Genomic DNA, 21,512 nt, shown 5'->3' with positions numbered 1-21,512 from the left:
CCTCCAGTATTGGCGGCGAGGAGTTACGGAGTCGCTACCTGACGGAAGCGCCTCGCTGGCGTAGTATGAGTGATCACGCGGCCCGCTTCTCATAGGTTTTGCTGTCAGTGCTCACTGAAAACACCACGCGCGAGCTCTCCCGGACATTTTTGTAAGTACTTATGAAACGAGAGAAGTTTTTTACTGTCTAAATAATAATCTTGGGCAAACTGAAATCACAGACTCGTTTACGGACGCTATTTCTTTACCGAATACCTACAGTGAACGCCACTGCGCGCGGTCGCCGCGATGGAGTCTCCCGAACCGGCTTCTTGCGTGAAGGATAGGTAAACGCTGAGAGCAAACTATGTGAAATATGTTCTTATAGTGTTTCTATAACTAAATGGAGCGTAATAGAATGAAGCCTCAATGCAGCGATCGCACAGATTCGCAGTGACCGACTGCGCGTCTGCATGCTTGTCCGCGCACTGTTTCGCTTTCGCCACGTGCGCGTTTTCGCACCGTGCCATGAGCTTTAGGCCGCAGAATATGAGCATTTGACAGTATACAAGCAACCATTGTTGCGTGGGCGCTATCAGAGCTGTTCAAAAATAATTTCATTGTAGAGACTTCGACGCCTGTGATGTGCCGTCGCAACGATTCAATCTTTCTTTTTCTTCTAAATTCTTGAACGTTTCAATATTATTTATCGAGTTGCGTCGCACTGTATGTTTATCGGTGTTCTCAGGGTGCGATTTCCCGCTGTTTCTTTTTTGTAATACAGTGTATTAATTCATAACACAAGCGCTAGCATGACCATATGTCATGCTTTTTTTTAATGTGCTTCTTACCGCTCCCTTTCCACTCCAGTGAAATTGCCAGTATCTATAGCATCGACAAGTTCATAGACCAAACCGTCATGAGATTAGTCGGGCGAGCGTCTCAGTGCGCGTTTTCCGAACATCGCAGACCCGGCGCCGTAGCAGAAATCTTCATCGCGTTTGTGCTTGCTGTATACCCGAGTTGTAGCCGATGACTGTTTGCCGGTTTTATGTTTCGCGAGCCAAGCTTCACGCAGCTTCTTGTCCTGCGGCTACGTGTGAATAAGGCTGACACCGGGCTCCGTTGCGTACGTCCGGCACTGCGGCACTGAGCAGTAGCCTACCATGTTGCGCGCGTTCAAAGGCAGCCACTACCTATTGTAATGCTTTCAAGCGTTGTAAAGGAGACACTCGAAGCGGGAAAATCTCGCCACTAAATGAGGACCGCAGCGTACGAGGGAATTTAAACTCTCGTTTTCAGCTCGCTTCGGCGCTCCCGAAGCAGCCGACATGGCCGCTAGGGCCACGTGATCCCTAATAGCACGTCACGCCGACGGTGGCGCCAGCTTTTCCAGTGGTGGAGCTCGAGGCCAATAGCGATAGCAGAAACCACGTACCCTTTCAACCGTGACGTCTTAACAACCTAACAATGCGGCGGCAAATATACACCGCTGTTCAATGCAAAGAAAATTTATGTACTATATGCGTCAGCTAATTACATTCGCCTGTTTTCGTGACGTCTAGAGAAGGTGGACTGCATTAATATCGTCGTCTCTCGGGAACTATATTTTTGAGCGTGGAGGCACGGAGGGCAGGCGCAACGCGGTTTTGTGGGCGGAGTTTTACTGGTTTCTCAGGCTGCTAACAGAGACTATGTTTCAATGGGTGGACGCTATCAGACTATCATCTGATTGTTAAAGACCCCGTTTTCGATGGGAACGTCCGCGTTCCCGGATGACGTTGTTAGATGACGTCACATCCAGGGCGAGAAGGGAGAGATGAATATAGAAAAGGTAGGGAAGTTAACCAGATCTCAATATTCGGCTTGGTACCCTGCGCTGGAGAAGGGTGGAAAAAAGAAACAAAATGTAAAGGGAAGGAGATAACATAAGGCTTTCGGTTCTCAGGAGGCAGAGTTCGACGTTTTCCCGGACAGGAGCGGAGAGTTTCGTACAAAGCCTATACGTCGATACGTGAACATCAACAATACTATTGCGCTCTGTATGCCGCGAGAGGCGCCAGTGTCAGCCTTCGTTTATCTCTTTCAATAGGCCCTCAATCCCCTTTTATTTTTATCAAGGCTACGCATTGGGGCGACGCAAAAGTAGTACGAGCGGCCAAACAATGCTAGACATTAAGATATATGCACATGGCTGCTGAAACGGCCCTCTTCTATTATGCAACGAGATATTAAGGCGCGAAAAACAAGACGGGTTTTCTGTTCGCATTATTCGCGCCGTTTCACCAGTATTCAGGTAGTATACCAACATCCAAAAGTTCCAAAATGGACGCACGAACCGCACCTCAGGGAAAGTGTTCTTGTTGATCAAACTTCAGGTTCTGTAGTCGTGTTTTCTTCATCTTTATTTTATTGCATAACTACGTGTGGAAATATGAGTTAACCAATTGACTTGCATTCGACTACAACGAACAGGCAACTGCATAAATTGTAAGCGCTAACAGACAAACAAGGTCGCCTCGGAATAAACTTCTCTCGTAAAACATTCCCCGTATACTTTTGCCTGGGGATTAAGAACCGCTGGAGATAACATACAAGGCACAACCGCAGTTATGGTCAGCAGAGTGTGGCGCCTACTGAAGTGCGCGAAGATAGTGCCGCTAACGTTGCCTTTCCTTTGTACCATTAAAGGTGAAAATGATCTATTTGTTCATAATGTAACGTCCCAACACAATATCACATAGTCGTCATATTGTGGTATAGTTGCACGGCTTGCACTGTGATGAGTTCAGAAATAATTCCGACCGGATTATACGTAAAAAAAAAAAAAAAAAAAACGAGCATTTCTTGCATTCCGTCTCCGTCGGGGTCGCTACCGCTGCGGATCGAACCCACGACCTCGTGCTGAGCAGGAGAACGACAGAATGACTATATCGCCGCGGCCGGTGGTCAGTGACAGTGTGACTAAATCGCCGAGGGCAGAAAGTAAGGGTGATATCTTAAGCACAGCTTCCTAGAAACTTTCACAAGCTATGGTTAGTTAGTCAATTAGTTAGTTAATTATTTGATTGGTTTACAGGATGGGTTAGTAGTCTAGTAGGAGGTGTCGTCAAACAGTTCGTTAAGTAATCGCCGCGGTTGTTCCCTGACTATGGCATTCTGATGCGCAGTACGACGTCAGTGTTCGATTCACCACAGCAGCCGCCGGATTCCAACTGGAGCTAACTTAAACAGCGCTCATGTACCATACCAAGATTTGGTTGAGCAATAAAGAACCCTCAGCCGTCAAAATTGATTGGGAGTCATCCACGCGATGTTTCTCGCAGCCGTGTGTTGGTTTGGTACGTTAAAATCAATCAATCAATCAATCAATCAATCAATCAATCAATCAATCAATCAATCAATCAATCAATCAATCAATCAATCAATCAATCAATCAATCAATCAATATCGTAGATAATAAAGAAAATTACAGTAATATTGCCAGTACCGTCCGTGAACTTCATGAACAAATATGACACCTCCTTTCCTAAATATTAACTCGCAGTGAAAAATAACGCACTCGGCACTGTCGCACTTAAACCTTGGCTGTATGTAGTATGTTGTGCAGAAGTACAACTGTCGTAAAGTTGAGCAAAAACGCCAGTCGGCGAACTATTATGCGTAGTCTAATGCTCGTAATAATTGTTTCGAAGTGAAGCACTTTTCTGCACGCCTCGCAGTCTTTCACCAGAAGTTGAGACTTGCGGAGAAACCACACAGGTTCTCAGAAAAAGAGTGTTTCGCATTGCTCGCTTTCAGCATAATTAATTTCTCCCAACTGTTCTCGCCGTGTTCGTTTACCGACTGACAGTGACGTTTTATCATGATATAAGGTCTGCCACGAGCAGTACCGCGTTTGTATATCGTGAATTTATTTTCAGAGTTGGAGAAGCTGTGATGTTCCGAATAAATTCGTTAATGGAACTCTCGCGTATCAGGAGCGCGTGCACGCAGTATGCTTCTTCTTTCTCGTTTTTTTTTTTTTATTGGTGACTGCGCAGTGTCCGTTTTGACGGACTGATGAATCCTTTCGTGAGAGTGGGCCCACAGCCTATGGCAGTTCCCGAAGTTGTTCTGCAGTCAATGGTGGACGTAATTAAAAAAGAAAGAGCGCGCGCGCGAGAGAGAGAAAATATACAATAATATTCCTCTACTTAGTGCACTACTGGGACACTGAAGATTAACAGATAATCAGTTTAGACTGATAAAGTATTATTTCAAAAGGCTATTTTCGTTATTTTCGCGTTAGAACGCTGACCGTATTAGAAGAGCAAGTGAAAGTCAAAGTTGCATTTACTTAATTTTGTGCGTAAATCGCAGCACCAGTAGGCCAGTGTGACGTCATAGATTTCACTGTACTTTCTCGTAGTTGGGATGCAGTGGCCAATAAAAGTTTCTGAAACTTACTAAGTTACAAGAAACACGCGAGTCAGCACGCTTGTTTGTTAATTTTTCTGTTTCCTTCGTCCTTCGTGCGAGCGGCAGTTTTATGCGAATGACTAAGTTCAGTCTGTAGTTCCTTTAGAAAACAATGCCGTCCATCTCTTTACCGATAAGAAAATGAACCAGACCTGAGCAGACTACGTGAAAACCCATGACGTCACGGCCAGATAGTGCGGGAACTTCAAGGCGGCGTCGCCACCAGCGTTTCGTGCTTGCGTCTTTTCTGGCTTACCAAACCTGTTCTCACAGTAAGAGTATCTTTCGTTCTCTTTTTCTTTAGGTATTGTAAAAGAACGAGAATTTACTAATATAGCTGAACTTTCTTCTGTTTAGCGTACCTTTACAGCATTTACCCTGCAGTTGCGCTTCCACCCAAGCTGAGCGACCGCTCCGGTTATGGAAGCTGTGCTGGTATAGTTACTGCGGCGCTTGCTTACGAAGTGCTCCCATTGCTCCAAGAGCGGACGACTGCGCCAGTGTTACGTCAGCCGAAGAAACACGTGCTTCGAAGCAAGGAGTAAGCAGAAACTGTAGCAGCAGTGCTCGGCAGTGAAGTACACACTACGGGCATTGAGACAAGCCGCTGCGTGGCTCCTTCAAGCGACGATGCGCCAAGTCTTCCAGCCAGCGGCCCCGCGTTTACTCGTTTTAACTTCCGCGGCGAGATGGCGCGCGCTATTCCGTGCGGTTATACGTACAGCTGCAAACGATGTTCTAGTGTATAGGGTGTAGAGCTGTAGGGCTCATAGGCGGAGAGTTTTCATTTTTTCCGCGGGAGGGGCTGGGGCCCGACCAGCTTTTCGAACTCCATATATATACATTTGTTGCACTTGAATAAGCTTCGTGTGACCTGGAGGAATTGAGCGCTGAAGTGACGGCGCTATATCAGTATATAGAGACCTCATAGTAGGGGACAGTTAAATTTCACAGCCTGAGTCCTCTCGGTGGTGTAATCTTCCTTTGTGTAATTGTCGCATACTTGGCTATCCCTAATACCGCTTCGCCTTTCCGGCGGAACTGCAGCTTATGTGTCTTTTCTTTTTCTTTTTCTGTGAGTCCAAGTGTAAGCGCTCCTGCACATGACTGCTGTTGATTCTGATTTCGAGTGAATCCGGCATGGCCTCATTTCGGTTACTGAGTGAACTATACAGTGTTCCCCAACTATCACGCGCCAAGACTTGAAAAAAGAGCAGTTGTGTCACTCGAAGAAAACTTAGTTTCCAGTACAGTGGAATATCCGCCAGTAATTATTTCGTTATTGAGATTTAATTCGGTAATTACAATTAATTATCTAACTCGAGAAGTACTGTCCTAATTTTCAAAGTGTCAATGAGGCATCTGTAGGCACCCCAAAATAACATCGAACAGCGGTGTTTTAAGCGACGTACCTATTGCGCACAATATTTTTCCGACTGGCAAAAAGAAAAAGAAAAGCTTCACGAAGCATGAAATATACACGTGAGTGCGCTCTCACCCGCATCATAAAGCAGCACCCTCAAATAAGCTGACTGAAAGCAACTGCATTGTCGCAAACCCGAAGAGAAAGCTCATCAACTTGATAAGGGTATGGAAGCAGCACCAACAGCATGCAGGTTTCGGGGCTTCGCAGCTGTTCCTTCCTCTAATTTATACGTCACACTTATCCGTTTCTCAAGGCAGACTGATCACATTGATAACAAAAGTCCTTGATACCGCGGCCGAAGCGCCGCTCTGACCACGCACGAAATGCGAAAAGCAATGTAATAGGCATATATAGACTAGTTCAATATCCCGGCTTTGCGCTCACCGCATCGAAAGAGTGCGCGCGAAGCTATATTTCGCGCCAGAAACTTGCTTCGGAGCAAAGCCAAATTAAAATGAGCGTCTTATTTTTCATGAAAGTGCATACGCGCTGCAAAAACAGGTTCGTGTCAGAATATAAAAGCGACATAAACAAACCAGAAAGCGACCAACGTGTAAAGAAAAGGCAAAACCGATGCGTTCAAGAAAGTAAATATACGATTTCTAAATTAGCCGAATTGGCAATCGGGACGCCTGCACAAGAAACAGACAAGCAAAAATACATCAGATTTCGGTGTGCCCTTATTATCTAAGAATTCGTAAGCGCCATTGACCACCAGCTCCTGCCTAGAGGACATGCTCGAATAGGTCTCCTTCTGCAGTATTGAGTCCGCTTTATCACATTTTCAGTGGCTTTCTTGATGAACGACGCTGGAATTCGACGGCACACATCCGTTATCCTTGCTTTGAACTATCTGACGTCCGTCTGGATCACGTAAGCAGGATATTTCACATAACCCTAAAGAAAGAAATCGAGTGGGGAGAGGTCAGGTGAACTAGCCGCCCTATTTACAGGCCCGTGCCTTCCAATCTATTGCGTATGAAAAGTCGCATCCAGCCACTTTCGTGCTCGGCTGCTGCTGTGTGCGGGTGCCGTATCTTGCTGATACCACAGAAGTATAAGACGTGACAGTGGGACTTCGCAGAGAACCATATCCACCACTCCTTCAAGGATTTCGTTCACGTAACACTGTCCAGTCAGTGTGTGATCGAAGAAGATGGGACTGATGATAGCGCCGGCGTAAATTCCGAACAACACATTGAGCGACCACTGGTACTGGTGCCGACTGCGCTTTACCCAGTGTAGATTGGAGCTCCTCCAGTAGTGTGCATTATGCAAATTTACCTGGGTGTTTCTGCGAAAATTGGCTTCATCTGTGCACATGATCTTGCTCAAAAAGTCCGGAGACTCATCGGCTTTTGTGAGGACTCAATTCAAGAAATGTAGACGATTCTACAGGTCTATATCTTCTAAGCATTCGTGCTGGTTAAGGTGGTACGGGTGAAAGGCCGTCAGTTAGGATCCTCCAAACTGATGAGGGGGGGCTTAGCCCGGGCGGGCTAAGCCCCCCCTCGGAAAACTCTGGAGGAAGCTCGCGCCCCCCCCCGGAGTCGGCGCCTTTCGTAGGGCTACTACAGGAATGACTTTGTGGATAACAAGTCCAAAGGAAGCAAAAGCGCGAAAGGGGGAGGAAACTTTTTTTGTGAACTACCACCGAACCAAATGTGTGACTTTTCACTCTCAAATTATGTTACTTTTATTTACCGCAATTAGAAAACCTTAAAGGCAAGGATGCCTTTATATAGGTTTTATTATTATTGCATCGTCCGTACCTGGCAATACGTCTGCATCGAGTGGAAGGATATGAACAAAATAATTGTGTTTCAAGCAACGACTGTTCATGAAAAGAAGAACGATTACGATGAGTTCAAGAGAACTATTTAAAGAAGTGCGCAGATGTATTGGTACACAGATGAAGGAGACAGGGAGAACTAGATGTACTCCAACTATGCACAGGTGAACGGTACTCAAGGTTAAAAAAAAAAAGAAATCTGAACGTATAGGTGACTGAAATGCCACAGTGCATGCTTAAAGAGGCAATGCAAATAGACGAAAAGAAAAAAGAAAAACGTATTACTTAACGCAAATGAAAAAAGAAATTTCCTGTGCCAGTGAAAGTGTCTGGTACAATGGGGTAAAGGGCAACCTGCTGCCCCCCCCCCTCTGTTAACCTGTCCCTGAGCTATATATGATTAGTTAGTTTAGGTTTCACAATTAAAGAATGCAAGACACACGAACGATAGTTAGAGAACTCAATCAAACTACAATTTATTATTTCAATGGTCAGACATACGAAGCGCAATAAAAGACAAAGGACAAGAAGACGAAGACAAACAAAAGAAGAAAAGAAGAAGGAAGGCAGACTTCGTGCAGCGGTGTGATCAGTAAAAGTAGCCCTCTGCTCTGTCTTTTAAAGTGAACCTTTCTTTGCCTACTTTCCGAGGTTTGGCTTGACTTCCTGATTGTTGGGTCGGTCGCTTTCTCACCGGATATATTTGTGGATATGTATACAAAGGTTACGTGAAAGTACAGGTTAAGTGGCCTATATAACCCTTGTATGCCGACCAAGTATGCTCACCCGTGTTCTATGCAGCAATACCAACACCACCACCACCACAACCAACAACAACAACAACAACGACGACGACGACGACAACGACAACAACGACAACAACGACAACAACAACAACAAATATAAGTTTCTGCTTAAAACCTTAAGATATGATGCCGGCTCAGGGACATTTCTAAAGCGCACTGACCTGTTACTAGAATGGAGAATTTTTCTCAACAGATTCTTTCATTTCTTTGATTTAGCCATTCAGTATGTGCTACTGGGGGTGTGCCCGTTCTTGTTCAATCCTCCAGGATGTCCATGTCCCACTGTGACACATGAGGTACAGAATCCCTAAATTTTGCTTAATACGTGACGTGCACTTTTCTGTGCATAGTACGCCTGTCATCACCATTCTTCTCCAACCCAGACGGCGCACCGACAGAACCACTGAACTACACTGAAACTGTACAATATTACAGAGATACCAGGAGACACTTCCCTCCACCACACGATTCCCTTAACCGAGAAGATGTCGCGTGGCGACATCTTCAAACTAATTAATTTCCCTGCCTCTTTCATCACCGCCTCTTCCACCTCACACAATATACCTCATATTGTCCCTATTGTGGAGCAAAGCCCACAGTATATCATTGCACCTGGGAGTGCACACACCCTCCAAATTACTCCCATATTCATTCACCTGCCTCCTGGCAGACGGCGCTGACCAGCTCAGACCCGCAAGAGCAGCGACGGCTGATCCGGCGGGCACGCGGAGTAGCGCGAGCCAATGGGGCCCTGAACTAAGGGCTCCACCCTACGAGCAAGTCACCCAATCTCATTACAAATAAATGTTCTCTCTCTCCTTCTCTCTCTCAACAAGCATCATACATTGCCTCCGTCCTTGTGACATCGGTGCGAAACGTCTCACACTGTGCATCCAACCGATTTGGAGTTTGCATTTCGGCATAATTTGAGAACTATGCAGTGCTATGCAGTGCAACCAGAGCGTGGTTTTGGTACGTAAAACCCCATAGTTTTTTTTAGAACTATGCAGCGCATAAACGTCAAATTTGCATGGCACTACAGTTGTAACCTTTGTGGTGGACAAATATAAACATTCCATGAGATTACACATTTCATCGGATGAAAGTAAACATAATTGTACGGATCGCCGTTAGTTGCAAAGCATTTATTTATGCGCTTTTCTTAAGTTTATTTTCACGTGGATACCAACATCTAAGTTCGATCTGCATTTTTTTTTTTGTCGTCTCCTTTGCACGGCACAAACGTTGTGCACTGTCTTCTTGCTTGTCAATGTCCATTGTGCTGTCTTTAGTACAGTGCCGTGCCGTTTCGAGACCGCTGCCCTTCCTCGTCCCATTATCAGCGAATTAAATGAGTCGTCCTTGCCAGCCCCCTCTATATGCGAACCTAATAATTAGTACGCTCTCTGAAATTCCAATTTTATGCACATTTGACACGCAGGTGGCGCTTCTGTAGCGCACGCGCAATGCAGTTGTCAGCAGTGCGCCAGCGTGACAGTTCAATCGACGATATGAGTATTTATATATCTAATTAGCCCCGACATTAGTACTAGAGGTTACGGTCACGCAAAACATAAAATGGCACAAAATACAGAATGTCCTTCCTCTGCGACTATATGCGCTTGCTGCAATATGTTCATAAGAGTCTATACAGAATCGACAGCTATGCAACTAAGCAGTTTGAATTGAGGTAGCATAAAGACAGCTTGTAAATGCGCATGAAACAAGGTTTACTTTGCATACGTGAAGGCAGGTTTTCAGTCTGGATGAGGCTCTACGCCCCACCTAAATTTGCTGTGATCGTACGAGGGGAGGCGTGTACTTAGCAAGGTATACTCGGCGCATTACTACTGCTGATGGCTACATTGAAGTAGCTACCTGTGAGTTAAGGAGCTCAAGGTCTGTTCTTGCTGCTGTGACGCAAGCCCCACTGAGGGAAGAACGTGCGTGACAGTTTACTATACGTGTATACGATTATACATATTCTCGGCCAGTCCCTTTCATCCAAAATAAAATTAAGAAAATCTAGGCTCGCAAACCAGTAAATGCGTCAAAAGATAAATACACCAGTCCTGACGCGCAGTCAGCCTTCAGGTATTTTCTGCCATAGGGTTTGACGCAATGCAATTCTTGCGGCAACCGCTCGTGTCATCGTGGAAGACGCAATGACATATCGCATCCTCCGATTCTGAGGAGCCCGACGCTAGCAGGTAAGCGGGTGGTGGTTGCGAAACTCATGCAAAAGACACGTAAAGATTATTGTGCCTGGAGTAGGCACTGCGGCAGGCAGCTCCTGTACTCGCCGACTTCTTCCATCTAATTTACAACGGTGTAGCAACATCTCTGCACGACACTCGACGCGACAGATGAATTTGACACTTTACTATATTGAAATGATCAATCCCTGCTTGCATTTATTTATCTTTAATAACTCCAATGATTTCTTTTTCTCTCATGACGAGCTTAAAGCAGAAAATTCATAACCAGGAGATTCGCGACTGCTTTCCTGCGTGCACCAAACGCATGCTTGTTTCCGCAAGGTTCCTATGATCGCGTCAAGCCAAAACATTTGATGACAAGCTGAAGTGCGTGAGGACAGTGATTTCCCATCGCTTGCCGTCCCTACGTCAGGCAGCGGGAGAAGAGATGAGAGAGACGCTCAAAGTACCGCTATATATCCTGCTGAACAGTTCTCAACGCTTAGTATCATGCATAAAAGTGCAATTCCCGTGCACCATAGGGCACCGGAAAGGCGCGTAAATCACACCGCTATCCTGCGGAAACGTGCTTATTTGAAACACCATAGCCTGTGCCATTCGAAGAATTTATGTAAGTGAGCCAGGAAATTACGTTCTCCCCCTTCCGTGACCTCATAGGGCAGGCGAACCTGTTTCAATATCGGCATCTCTGGGGGACTACGTTTTGGGGCGGGGGAACGGGCAGTGCACTTTTGTGGATGGAGTTTTCGCTGAATTATTCGGTCGTCACAGAATTTAGATACTACATGCCTTGCCATTTTACCATGCACTGCACTTCGTGCCACGCACGTTTTTCAGTACACACACCTGCATAGACTCGACTTCGGTCCCGAACCGAGACAACAGTTTTTTGGCCGGCTGCAGTTTCAAGTAGATTTCACAAAATTTCTTGATTTTCACATAAGAATGTCCGGCGGTGCTGCTTGTGACGAATGCGGCAGCGATGTAACTATCGAACGTGTTCTTTGCCGCTGTCCTCGCCGCAATACAAACAGGCGGTCCGACGTTGGAACGTCTCCACGATCGGCCGCTTTCGGAGCAGGCAATCATGAATTTCTGGCCCGTGCGGTTGTCACAACAGAAGTCTATAAATGCACTGTCGAAGTTTCTACATTCGAGTAATCTATTAGTGAAACTTTGATACTTACAGGCGTTCCCCACTCTCTCTCTCTCTCTCTCTATATTTATTTTTTTCCACGCTTGCTTTGTTTCTCGGCTATCTTTTCCGTCTCTCTTTCCCTCATTTCATTTTTTAGTACATATATGGTTTGCAAATCAGAAGCCGCTCTTTCGGTTAAGCTCCCTATCTTTTGAATCTCATTTTTATCTGTCTCTCTCTTTCTTGCCACCATAATATCATATTTATCAATTTTTTTATAAACGTGATTAAAAATACACACTACGTAGTATAGACTAACCGCGCACTCTAGAAGCAGAGGGGTGCAGGCAGTTAGTTTCTTAATGTGGGAGTAATTAATTGTTCCTAACAAAACTATATTTTTTTGAAGCTCTCGTGTTCCCCGACGGAGTAAGTTCTCTCCATCGTGCCCAAGCGCACTGAACGTACTCCGTAGGGGGACAAGATTCACTCCCATAGATAATGAGTTGCAGGCATACTTTTTGACCTTACACGACTTGAACTGTAATCAGTCAGGCTTCCACCGTTTAGCACGAGCAAGGACGGGATCGAATGCATTTGCGAAAAAGCGAGTTTTTTCGTTTTGTCCTTCATTTTATTTCCTCACCGATAGTAACAGCTTTCTGCTCCTCCCCCTCCTCTTTGCTTTTATTTTTGCTCGCAAATACACTGAAATACACAGATTTCGGAATAAGATATTTCCTAGATATACCAATTAGGAAAATATACTTCCTGAGATATGAACATAAGGTTTCACCACTCCTTGGCCATGCAACGTTTTCATGAATGCTGGTATCTGTGCCCAACGAAACGATTTTTTTAAAACTTATATGAAAGCTACATAGAGAGGTTGGTTATGTTCCGCACACTTCTCATCTATCTTGCTGATGACATGGGTCAGAGATAATCGCCTTTGTCGAGTATCTCTTGCTAAAGCCAATCTGAGCTGATTGAAGTAAAATATGTGGCCCCCACTTACTTCGACATTGTCCTAGTGAAATTTTTTTGCTCAATACCAAAACCAAGCTTTTGCGTCTTTAATGCTCCATCTCTTTTGGTCGGTTTTCTTATGTTCTAATATTATGTTGCCATTCTTCCAATATCTGGCACATTTGAAATCATGTGGCGTCGCGTGGGTGGCAAGCTATTCAAGAACAGTTAACCTGACACATTTTATAACATAGATTGTTATTACATCTTCCCCGGCCGCTATTCCCCTGCACATGTCCTCCAGCCCAGTGGCGTAGCCAGAAATTTCGTTCGGGGGGAGGGGGGCGGGGGGCTAACGTTGCAGCTCGGCCTCCTCCTCATAAAGTTTATCAAGGGATCAAATACATGAATAATAACTGCACTGCCATTGCCAAAGATGCTGCAAACGAATTATTAGACGCTACGCACTGTCAAGGCAAGCAAAATGTGTATTTTTTCATAAAAGAATATACTCGTATGTCCCAAAATTATTGTGCCCGAAATAACTGATATCAATGCTTCCATGTTTTTTGCCTATTTAATAAGTAAGGAAAATATTACATGAACTTTAGAACTGTACATCAGTTCCAAACCAGCAAAGAAGGGCGTACCACTGACATGAAAAATGTAAAGACCATAAAATTAACAATTTGAGGACAAATAGTTTAACGAAACATTGTCATTCAAGAACCTTGTTTACATTATTGTACAGATGCAAGAGCCAAGGGAAAATCTCAATGACACTGTCCTTTGTTCCAATCTACTGCGCAGGAGCAGCTGTCACCGGTCGTGTATTGTGAGTAGTTGCACCAAAATTATAATCGCAACAGGGAGCACATATAAAAAGCAGGAGTTCTGCAAAATATACGAGGGCGAGTCATATGAAAGTGAGCATATGCGAATATATGACATACGAGGTACTTTATTTAAAAGTAGCCTCCATGAGCATTTAGACATTTGTCCCACTGACTCACAAGTCGCGCGATTCCAGTATCGTAAGATTCCTTGGGTTGCTGCTTCAAAAGGTCTGTAACTGACTCTTTCAGGTCACCGTCCGACAACAATATGTTCCCTTGAGCTGTTTTTTTCAATTGCCCCAAAATGTGGAAGTCGCAAGGCGACAGGTCTGGGATGTATGGCGGATGTTGCAGCGTTTCCTACTTCAACTTAGCCAGTTTTGTGTTAACCACATCAGCGATGTGGGTACTGGCATTGTCGTGGAACAAGATGACCCCGTTCGTCAATATTCCACGTCGTTTGTTCTTGATTGCGACATGCAGCCGTTACGGTGTTTCACAATATCGGAAACGATTGATAGCCTCTCTAGGTTTAGCAAATTCTAACAGTAATGGCCTCTGACGTTCGAAGAAGAAGGCAACGACACCTTTCCGGCGGAAATGACGGCCTTTGCTTTGTTTGGTAGTGGTGAATTCGAATGCTTCCTCTGTAAGCTTTGCCATCGTGTTTCAGGCTCCTACAAATGGCTCCATGATTCGTTCCCGGTCACAATTGCACACAAGTCGTCACTCTCATTGTGATACTGGATCACATCAGTCAAGCCAGCGCCGAACCCTCTCTGTCTTCTGGCGGTGGTTCAACATGTCGGGCATTCATTGCGCACACAAGATCAGATAACTGAGATGTTCATGAATTATAATGTTCACACGCTCTGCCAGTTCATCGATGCTTATCCACCGTTCTTGTCTAATCAGCTCATCAACCTTAGCAATTGTGTCGGGGGTGATTGCACGATGACTTTCGCCCGATCTTGGATCGTCTTTATAACTTTCACGCCCTTCTTTGAATCGTTTTCTCCAGTGCTCCACAGTGTCCAATGAAATGCAATTTTCAACGTACACGGCAGCCACACGGCGACTAATTTCTTTTTGGGAAACACCTTCAGCTGTCAAAAACCTGACGACACCACGCTGTTCAACTTTTGGAGCATCCATTATGACACGCAACGATGTTCGACCCAGTGTATGAGAACATTAAAGAACATTTATCCTCACACCTTGCGTGTCACTCTCGTATATGAGAGATCTCTTTGTGCTACGCGCATGCCTCGCCTATAATGAACCGAACCATTACTGCGCGGAGTGGGTTGGCTCACTTTCATTTGACTCGCCCTCGTGCATTATAAATGCGAAGATACAATGAAATATACAAATGCGAATATACAGCTTGATGAAGGGCAAAAAAAAGTGACACTGGAAACAAACTTCAATGCACGTACACACAAAACATCGCAACAAGATATTTAAATATACGTTACACATTACAGGCTAACCCGCAGAACATACGCGCCCCCACACGCCACTACCTGGACAGCAGCGATACCTCTGTGCCCTGCAACTTAATGCATTCCTCCTCCAACCACAAATCACCTCATAGCCCCTGCACAATTATTTCCGCAATGCCGCTTCTGCGCAGGATCCGGGCCCCTCAGGCACATAGTAGGGGGTTGCAGGCAGGCAACATTACATCCTACGAACCTTTACCAAACCAACGAGCTTTGGGAGATAGCCTTGGCCAGCTCCGGCCTCGGGGATTAGCAACGGCTGATTGCGAGGTCCCGGGACGCCGCCCGAGCTCAAGGCATTCTGGACGCCTCTCCAAAGCTCAGTTTATGTATTAAAGAGGCTCATTCTCTATCTCACTCTCTATCCGCTTGTTAACCACAGCGTATTAGAACTTGCTAAAAAAACCAGCGGCGTCTGATCGCTTTTCCTCCTCAACAATGACAAGCAGGGAACGAAGAAACGTAAATTAAACAAATTTACCATGGCTGAAAGTACGGCATGCTCTACTTCGGTTTCAATCTATCGGTTCACTGGAGAGCGAATCTTAAGTCTTAAGATTAACATAATTGAGCTTGGTTGCGCAACGTGCCACCCCATTACCAAGGAGACGCCCATTGCATTTATCCAGGAGGGATCTGCGCGTGTTACTGGTGTGTTCTGACGAATAGGAAAGCGTGTGAGGCGTCGCCAAATGAGAGAATGTGGAGCGGTGAACAGCGCTTTTCCTGTGTACCCCTACTTCTTCAACAGCTACGGGCATTAAACGAACATTTTCTTGGTAAGGAAACTTGTTTTGATTATGATTTTGTATCTCCAGCCCAGTTTATTGCGCTTTGGCATGTGGCTTTTTCTGAATATGTCACGCATTGCAGTGTTCGCGGCGAAATGGATTGACAAGTCTGAGGAACAAAAGCCATCCTCGAGTATTTTATATGCGCCCTAAAAATCGGAGTTCTTCGGTTAAGTCCGAATTCGGAAAAATGTCATCGCAAGTGTTTTTCGGGGTGTTTCGGATTTACTCAAGAACGCACAACTCGATCTACACCTACAACTAAGGGAATCGGCACAGCGGTCATCTGCGTTAGTGTAATCCTGCTGAGCGGCGTCCTCGAGTGAGATTTTCTCGTCGCGCTCATCCATGTATAGGCGAAGCACACTTCCAGGAGGCCCAAACCAAACTGCTCGCTATCGGCATTTCCCGAACTTGCTACAAATTGTAGCCGGATTGCGTATTGCTAAGCATATACTTCCGTATCCCGACGTTGCCATCTTGATTCACGCCCTCAGAATTTATAAAGCTAAATCGCTAAAGTTAAAAAAAAATCGACAAGGTTAGTTTCCGATCATAACACCGCAACGCCAGAACTTCGTTCTGCTCGTATTAACGTTAAGCGGTTATCAAACTATGTGGTTTTACGTCCCAAAGCCAAGATATGGCAACGAGAGAGAGAGAGAGAGAGAGAGAGCGCGAGAGAGAGAGCGATCAAGTTTACTTACAAGATGCTCTTTGTTCAAGCCGTCTATGAATTCATTTTGCCAAAAACGAAATTCTTTTAAACTTGCACTCAAAGCTCCAAAAACAAGCCATTCTTTTTTGCGTCCCACCGCCATTGAAATGAAGCTGCTGCAGCTGGTAATCGGACATGTGACCTCGGGTTCTACAGCCGAATACACCTTCACAGAGTCGCCGCGCACGGTATGCAGGTGTTCCCCTAACTAACCTTAATACTTCAGGTGGTTTTGTTAAACACTGTGCCTCTCCTCCTTGTCTCTCTTTCTCAGGTGGCTTAGTGCAAAGAAAGCACCTACATCGGCTACAACTTCGCTCTGAGCCACGTAGTCGATATATTCGAGGAAAATGACCATGCATGCGGATACGTTGGCCGCGCAGTTCCTTGCCGTGTTGCTGGCCACATAGGCCGCTCTACTTCCTTCATTAGTCGAGCATTACCGTCACCCGAAAACGGGTGGCAGGCAACGGAGAAACAGAAAGTTTACTTTTATTGTGATATCAATTAAACGGACACCCCAGGCGCATTCCTGCCGTCGGCGTCGGTGTCGGCGTCGCCGTGATATTGCGTACAAAGTCCAAGGGCGATAACACCGTCGCCGCGCGCCGATACGCTGTATGTGCGAGTGAAAGCGGGCGAGAGGGACCGACGATCGCAGCTCAATCTCGCCCGCGCGAAAGGGAGGAAAGCGCGGAAGAAGCGCGACGTCTTCCATCGCGCTCGAGGCACCCAACGTTGCGAGGCACCGGGGGGAGGGGGGGACGACGTTATACTCCGGCTGCAATTGCGTATGTGGCGGCTGCGAGCAGTCGCGCGGCCGTATCGTGAGAGCGATCTGGGTTGGGAGCAGAGTCTAGGTGCGCCGACGGTTCGTAGCTTTGTGCGTGCTGTGCGTTCTCGGCTCTCGGTTTGCGTTGAAGCGATAGACAGCACGAAGGTCACTTCGCTCACTGCTGCTGCCGCGCTTCCTAACCGTAGCGTTTTCACAGCGAGTATCCGCTGTCATCGAGTGTGATGTATTCATGTTTGCTGTGCGCGCTAACACCATGCTTGTTAATTTAGTTAGCAAGCTAACGTTTACAAGCTGATACGGCCGATAAATGTACTATCCTTACTTCGTATGGCTGTCTGCTAATTTGATACCGCAATCGATGCCTAATCTTTCGGGCGAAATTCCGACTTTCTTTTTACATCGACAGCTCTTTGAGACTCACACAACTACATTCGCGACGTAGCCAATAGTTTGCGTAGGCCGTCGTCGTAGCAGCTATCGGCTATAATTGTCATCGCGTCATGTCAACTATTAAATAATGATGGTGAGAAGCTACGTTAGGTGGTATCAAACCTGGAAAAGTCAAATTCAAGAACTGCCCATCAACAAATTGCACCACCAGGACGTCTACCAAGTCCGAGTGCTAAGAGCACCGTGACCTCTCTAGCCGTTGGTTGCAATGCGCACTACATCGCTAGATTGTGAGAAACAGAGAGAAGAAAAAGTAGGCAGTAAAAGCTGCGGTTGTCACGCCTACTAAGCTGTGACACATTGTTCACGCGCTGCTGCGAAAGCATTTAGCAACTGATACTGCGCGAAACAGTGTAAGTTCTGGGGTACTTTCAATAAAATTTTAACTTCTGTCTTTTCAAGAGAAGCTTGTATTGGCTCAAGTTTCGGTGGTGGTCTGGTCACACAAAAACCCAATTGCTCCCAAAGCAGAGCAGCTGCGGGAAAGGACGGTTTGATGAGTTGACAGCTGCGCCGGCGCCGAAGCGTGAGCCATTAGCAAGGATTCCAGCTGCATAGGCGCGCGCTCATGCCACGCGCGCAACCAATCAGAGCCGTTTCGCTTCAGCCGAGGAGGGAAAGGGCAGGAAAAGGTCTCGCGTGCGCTGCGCCGGCTTCCTTTGCGTTCAATTCAGTCTCGGAAAATGCATGGGACGGCCACGCGTTGTGGGTTCCCCGGAGAAACAGGTAGCCTTCGACGAGCGGAGGCGAGAACTCGCCCGTAAGGGCTCGCCGTCGGTTAATATAGTCCAACAAGCGTGAGTGCGCGCACACGTTACGTCACGTGGACGAGAACAGCGTCTATAGTTCGACCGATGGTTCGACCCACTCGCGCAGTCAACGTAACCGCACGCGGCCAACGTGCTCCGACACTTTCAGCGTCGAGCAACGCTCGCCCGCGCGCCGGTAACTTCGGCCTATAAACGCGCCTTTAGAGCCGCCCGAGCACTGACAATCCGACAGCAACGAGAAGATCCCGAGCTGAGGGAGCGGGAGGCCGAAGTAATCCGGCACCGTTGCCTGTGGCTTTTACTTAACCGTGACGAAGGTCAGACGCACGCAGGACAGGCTTCGCTTACCCTCCTTTTCCGGTAGGGGAAGGGTTGGTAATCTTTTTGTTTGGTTCTTTGTTTGTGAACTGCGCAATATGATAGCGTGCATTTACGCGTACCTGCAGCAGTAGTGGTCGACGGTGGACGAGGAGATGCCGACAAACGAGGTGCAAGGCTGGAAGTCCTCGCGGAGGAAGCGGCTCCGCCGAGCCCCGAACATCGCGTCGTTTGGCGACGCGAGCTCGTCGTCGCCTTCGGGCAGCAGCGTGCAGTGCGGCGGCGGCTCGGAGCGCGCGTGGGCATCCACGCCCGCGCCGCCCAGGAGGCTCCGCTGGCGCCGGGGCTTCTTCCACAGCTCGGACATGGCCGACCGCTGAGCGCGAAGCTTGGTGCGTCGCAGCACGGTTCGACCAGGACCACACGGGCTGTGCGCCGCCAGGCGCTGCGCAAGCGCGACGGGACACGAGCGGCAGGAGCTGACTACGTGAGAAACATTGCCGACGCATCTCCGGCATCGCGTCGCCCGATCTCAGAGCGTATACGGCTGCGTTATTATTGTCTAATTGCGTTCCAAGGGATACCTGTAGCTGGGGCCCTATAACGTAAAACTATTCCAATATGCTTCTATTCCAATTTCCTGACGTCAAATTTGCGTAACCACCGACGCAAGCACCGGGCGGTCACCCGCAGGGTTGTCTGAACAGAGCAGTCAAACGCTCTCCTCGTTCATAGGAGGTCACTTTGTTTGCTTGAAAAACGAATAACATTGCCTACACTGAGCGGCTTGTCGTATCTAATTGGCTAACAAGAGGCGAGGAGAACGCTCAAGTGGAGAGGGATTCACTGGGGCAGAGCCAGTGCACTGAAAATCTATAACCGGATGAAGAGGGTGGTGCCGGCGTCTGCGATTGGTCGGCTTTCCCTTACTTAGCTTGTGGTGGCTGGTCTAAAATCGCGGCGGCATGCAACGGAAGCTTAAGAATGACGCTAAAACTGACCCTTAGCAAAGAAGAGTTGGCAGAATGAGGTAGTAAACGTGCCGAAAGTGCTTGAAAACGTTACACGGTCACGCAAGAAGTTTTATTATGCGCAAATACACCCATGCTCTCCGGCAGGTGCGAGTAGCCAGCGTCTCAGCGATCGGCGGCAGCCATCTTTTATTCCTTTCAGAACGGGGCAGCCTGCGGCTATTCCGAAAAAAATTCAGTTTTGTTCGGCATATTAATGCATCTTTATCGCGTACACGTCCCTTTGACGCGGTGAGTTGGTGCGGTTTTGTGGCGTCGCGTGACAGGCAGGTGAAGTGGGTGCAGCCCGAAACCTTTTTACCAATAGCCGAGGGCTAATGGCGAAAAGGGGTCGAATCATAAATTACTGTTTTTCTTTTTCTGTCAAATCATGCATAATCAGTGTGTACACATCATATCAGATGGGGAGGTATTGCTGTTTTCGTGACGTCGCGTGACAGACAGGTGAAGTGGGGGGTGGTCGAAAAATGTTTTTGGCCAATCGCGAAGGGCTGATAGCAGAATTGGAATAGAAAAGTTTGGAATAGTTTTACGTTATAGCACCCCTGTAGTATGTAACATGCACTGCAAGCACAGGACGCAGGAACCCCTGGTGGCCAAAATTAATACGGGGTCCCCCACTACGGCGCGCGTCATAATCATATCGTCGTTTTGGCACGTAATACCTCAGAATTTAATTTTTTTTAGGCACTCGATCATGGAGTGTGTAGTTTATACCTGAAGGGAACGCTGCTCCCGAAAAGCGCTGGACTCCGTGAGGAGGCTGCCGTCGCTGGTGAACTGCATGTAGCGGGTGTGCACAGAGCTGGAACGGTCGTTGTCTTCTCGCGGGCTCCGGCGGAGCTCCGGCGAGCTGCTCCGAACCGCCGCTCGCACGCCGAGTACATCGGGCACATTGTGCTCAAAGTAACAGGCCTTCTTCACTTTGGCAAGCGAGTTCTGCGCACCGATGGGCTTCACTGATGCTCCTGGAAACGAGATATCGGGAAGTCGCTCGCGTATGAACTTTTGAGAACAGCGATGGTGCAAACCTTAATGTCTACGAGTGAGAGTACATGTTAAGGCTAGCCACCAACCTCCGATCGGCCCTACCAGGTCGTGTCATAAGTTACCATAATGTACCTTTGAAAACAGTTACATTGTGTCAACAGGTACTTCTGAGAAAGTTGGTACGTCGTGACTGCAGTTGCAGCATAGCGTGAAAGAAGAGAAACAAAGCTAAAGAGAAAGAAGAACAAAAATAGAAGCAGCCGCAGGAAGCATATGATATGTGTATGTGCCTCGTGTGTATGCGCGTTTGTGTTAGTGTGCGTGTGTGTGTCTGTGTGTGTGCGTTACAGAGGGCAACACATTCGTCCATGCACAGTGATGTGCAGCCGTCTTGTCGGCACCACTTTGATGCAAATCAATGCCAGACGAACCAATATTCGACTAGACAGATGGAACCGGCTCTGCCTATATAGAAGAACTATGGCAATCACTTCAGAATCGCGTTCTGCGATCGACG

The 21,512-nt window shown here is 47.0% G+C and overlaps 1 protein-coding gene across 1 annotated transcript in view; it reads right to left on the bottom strand.

Moving 5' to 3' along the window:
* Positions 1–21,512, bottom strand: part of LOC126541909 (uncharacterized) — a 162,657-nt gene that overhangs the window by 5,580 nt on the left and 135,565 nt on the right. The window contains exons 4-5 of the mRNA XM_050188872.3: positions 20,723–20,973; positions 19,097–19,419 (exon numbers count right to left, since the gene is read on the bottom strand). Coding sequence (XP_050044829.3) covers positions 19,097–19,419; positions 20,723–20,973 — 574 coding nt within the window. The remainder of the gene's footprint in view (positions 1–19,096; positions 19,420–20,722; positions 20,974–21,512) is intronic.

Source organism: Dermacentor andersoni, chromosome 2 (genome assembly GCF_023375885.2).
Source record: "Dermacentor andersoni chromosome 2, qqDerAnde1_hic_scaffold, whole genome shotgun sequence".
Lineage (NCBI taxonomy): Eukaryota > Metazoa > Arthropoda > Arachnida > Ixodida > Ixodidae > Dermacentor > Dermacentor andersoni.
Note: the sequence above shows the minus strand (reverse complement) of the source record. Positions and strands in the feature narration are given on the sequence as shown.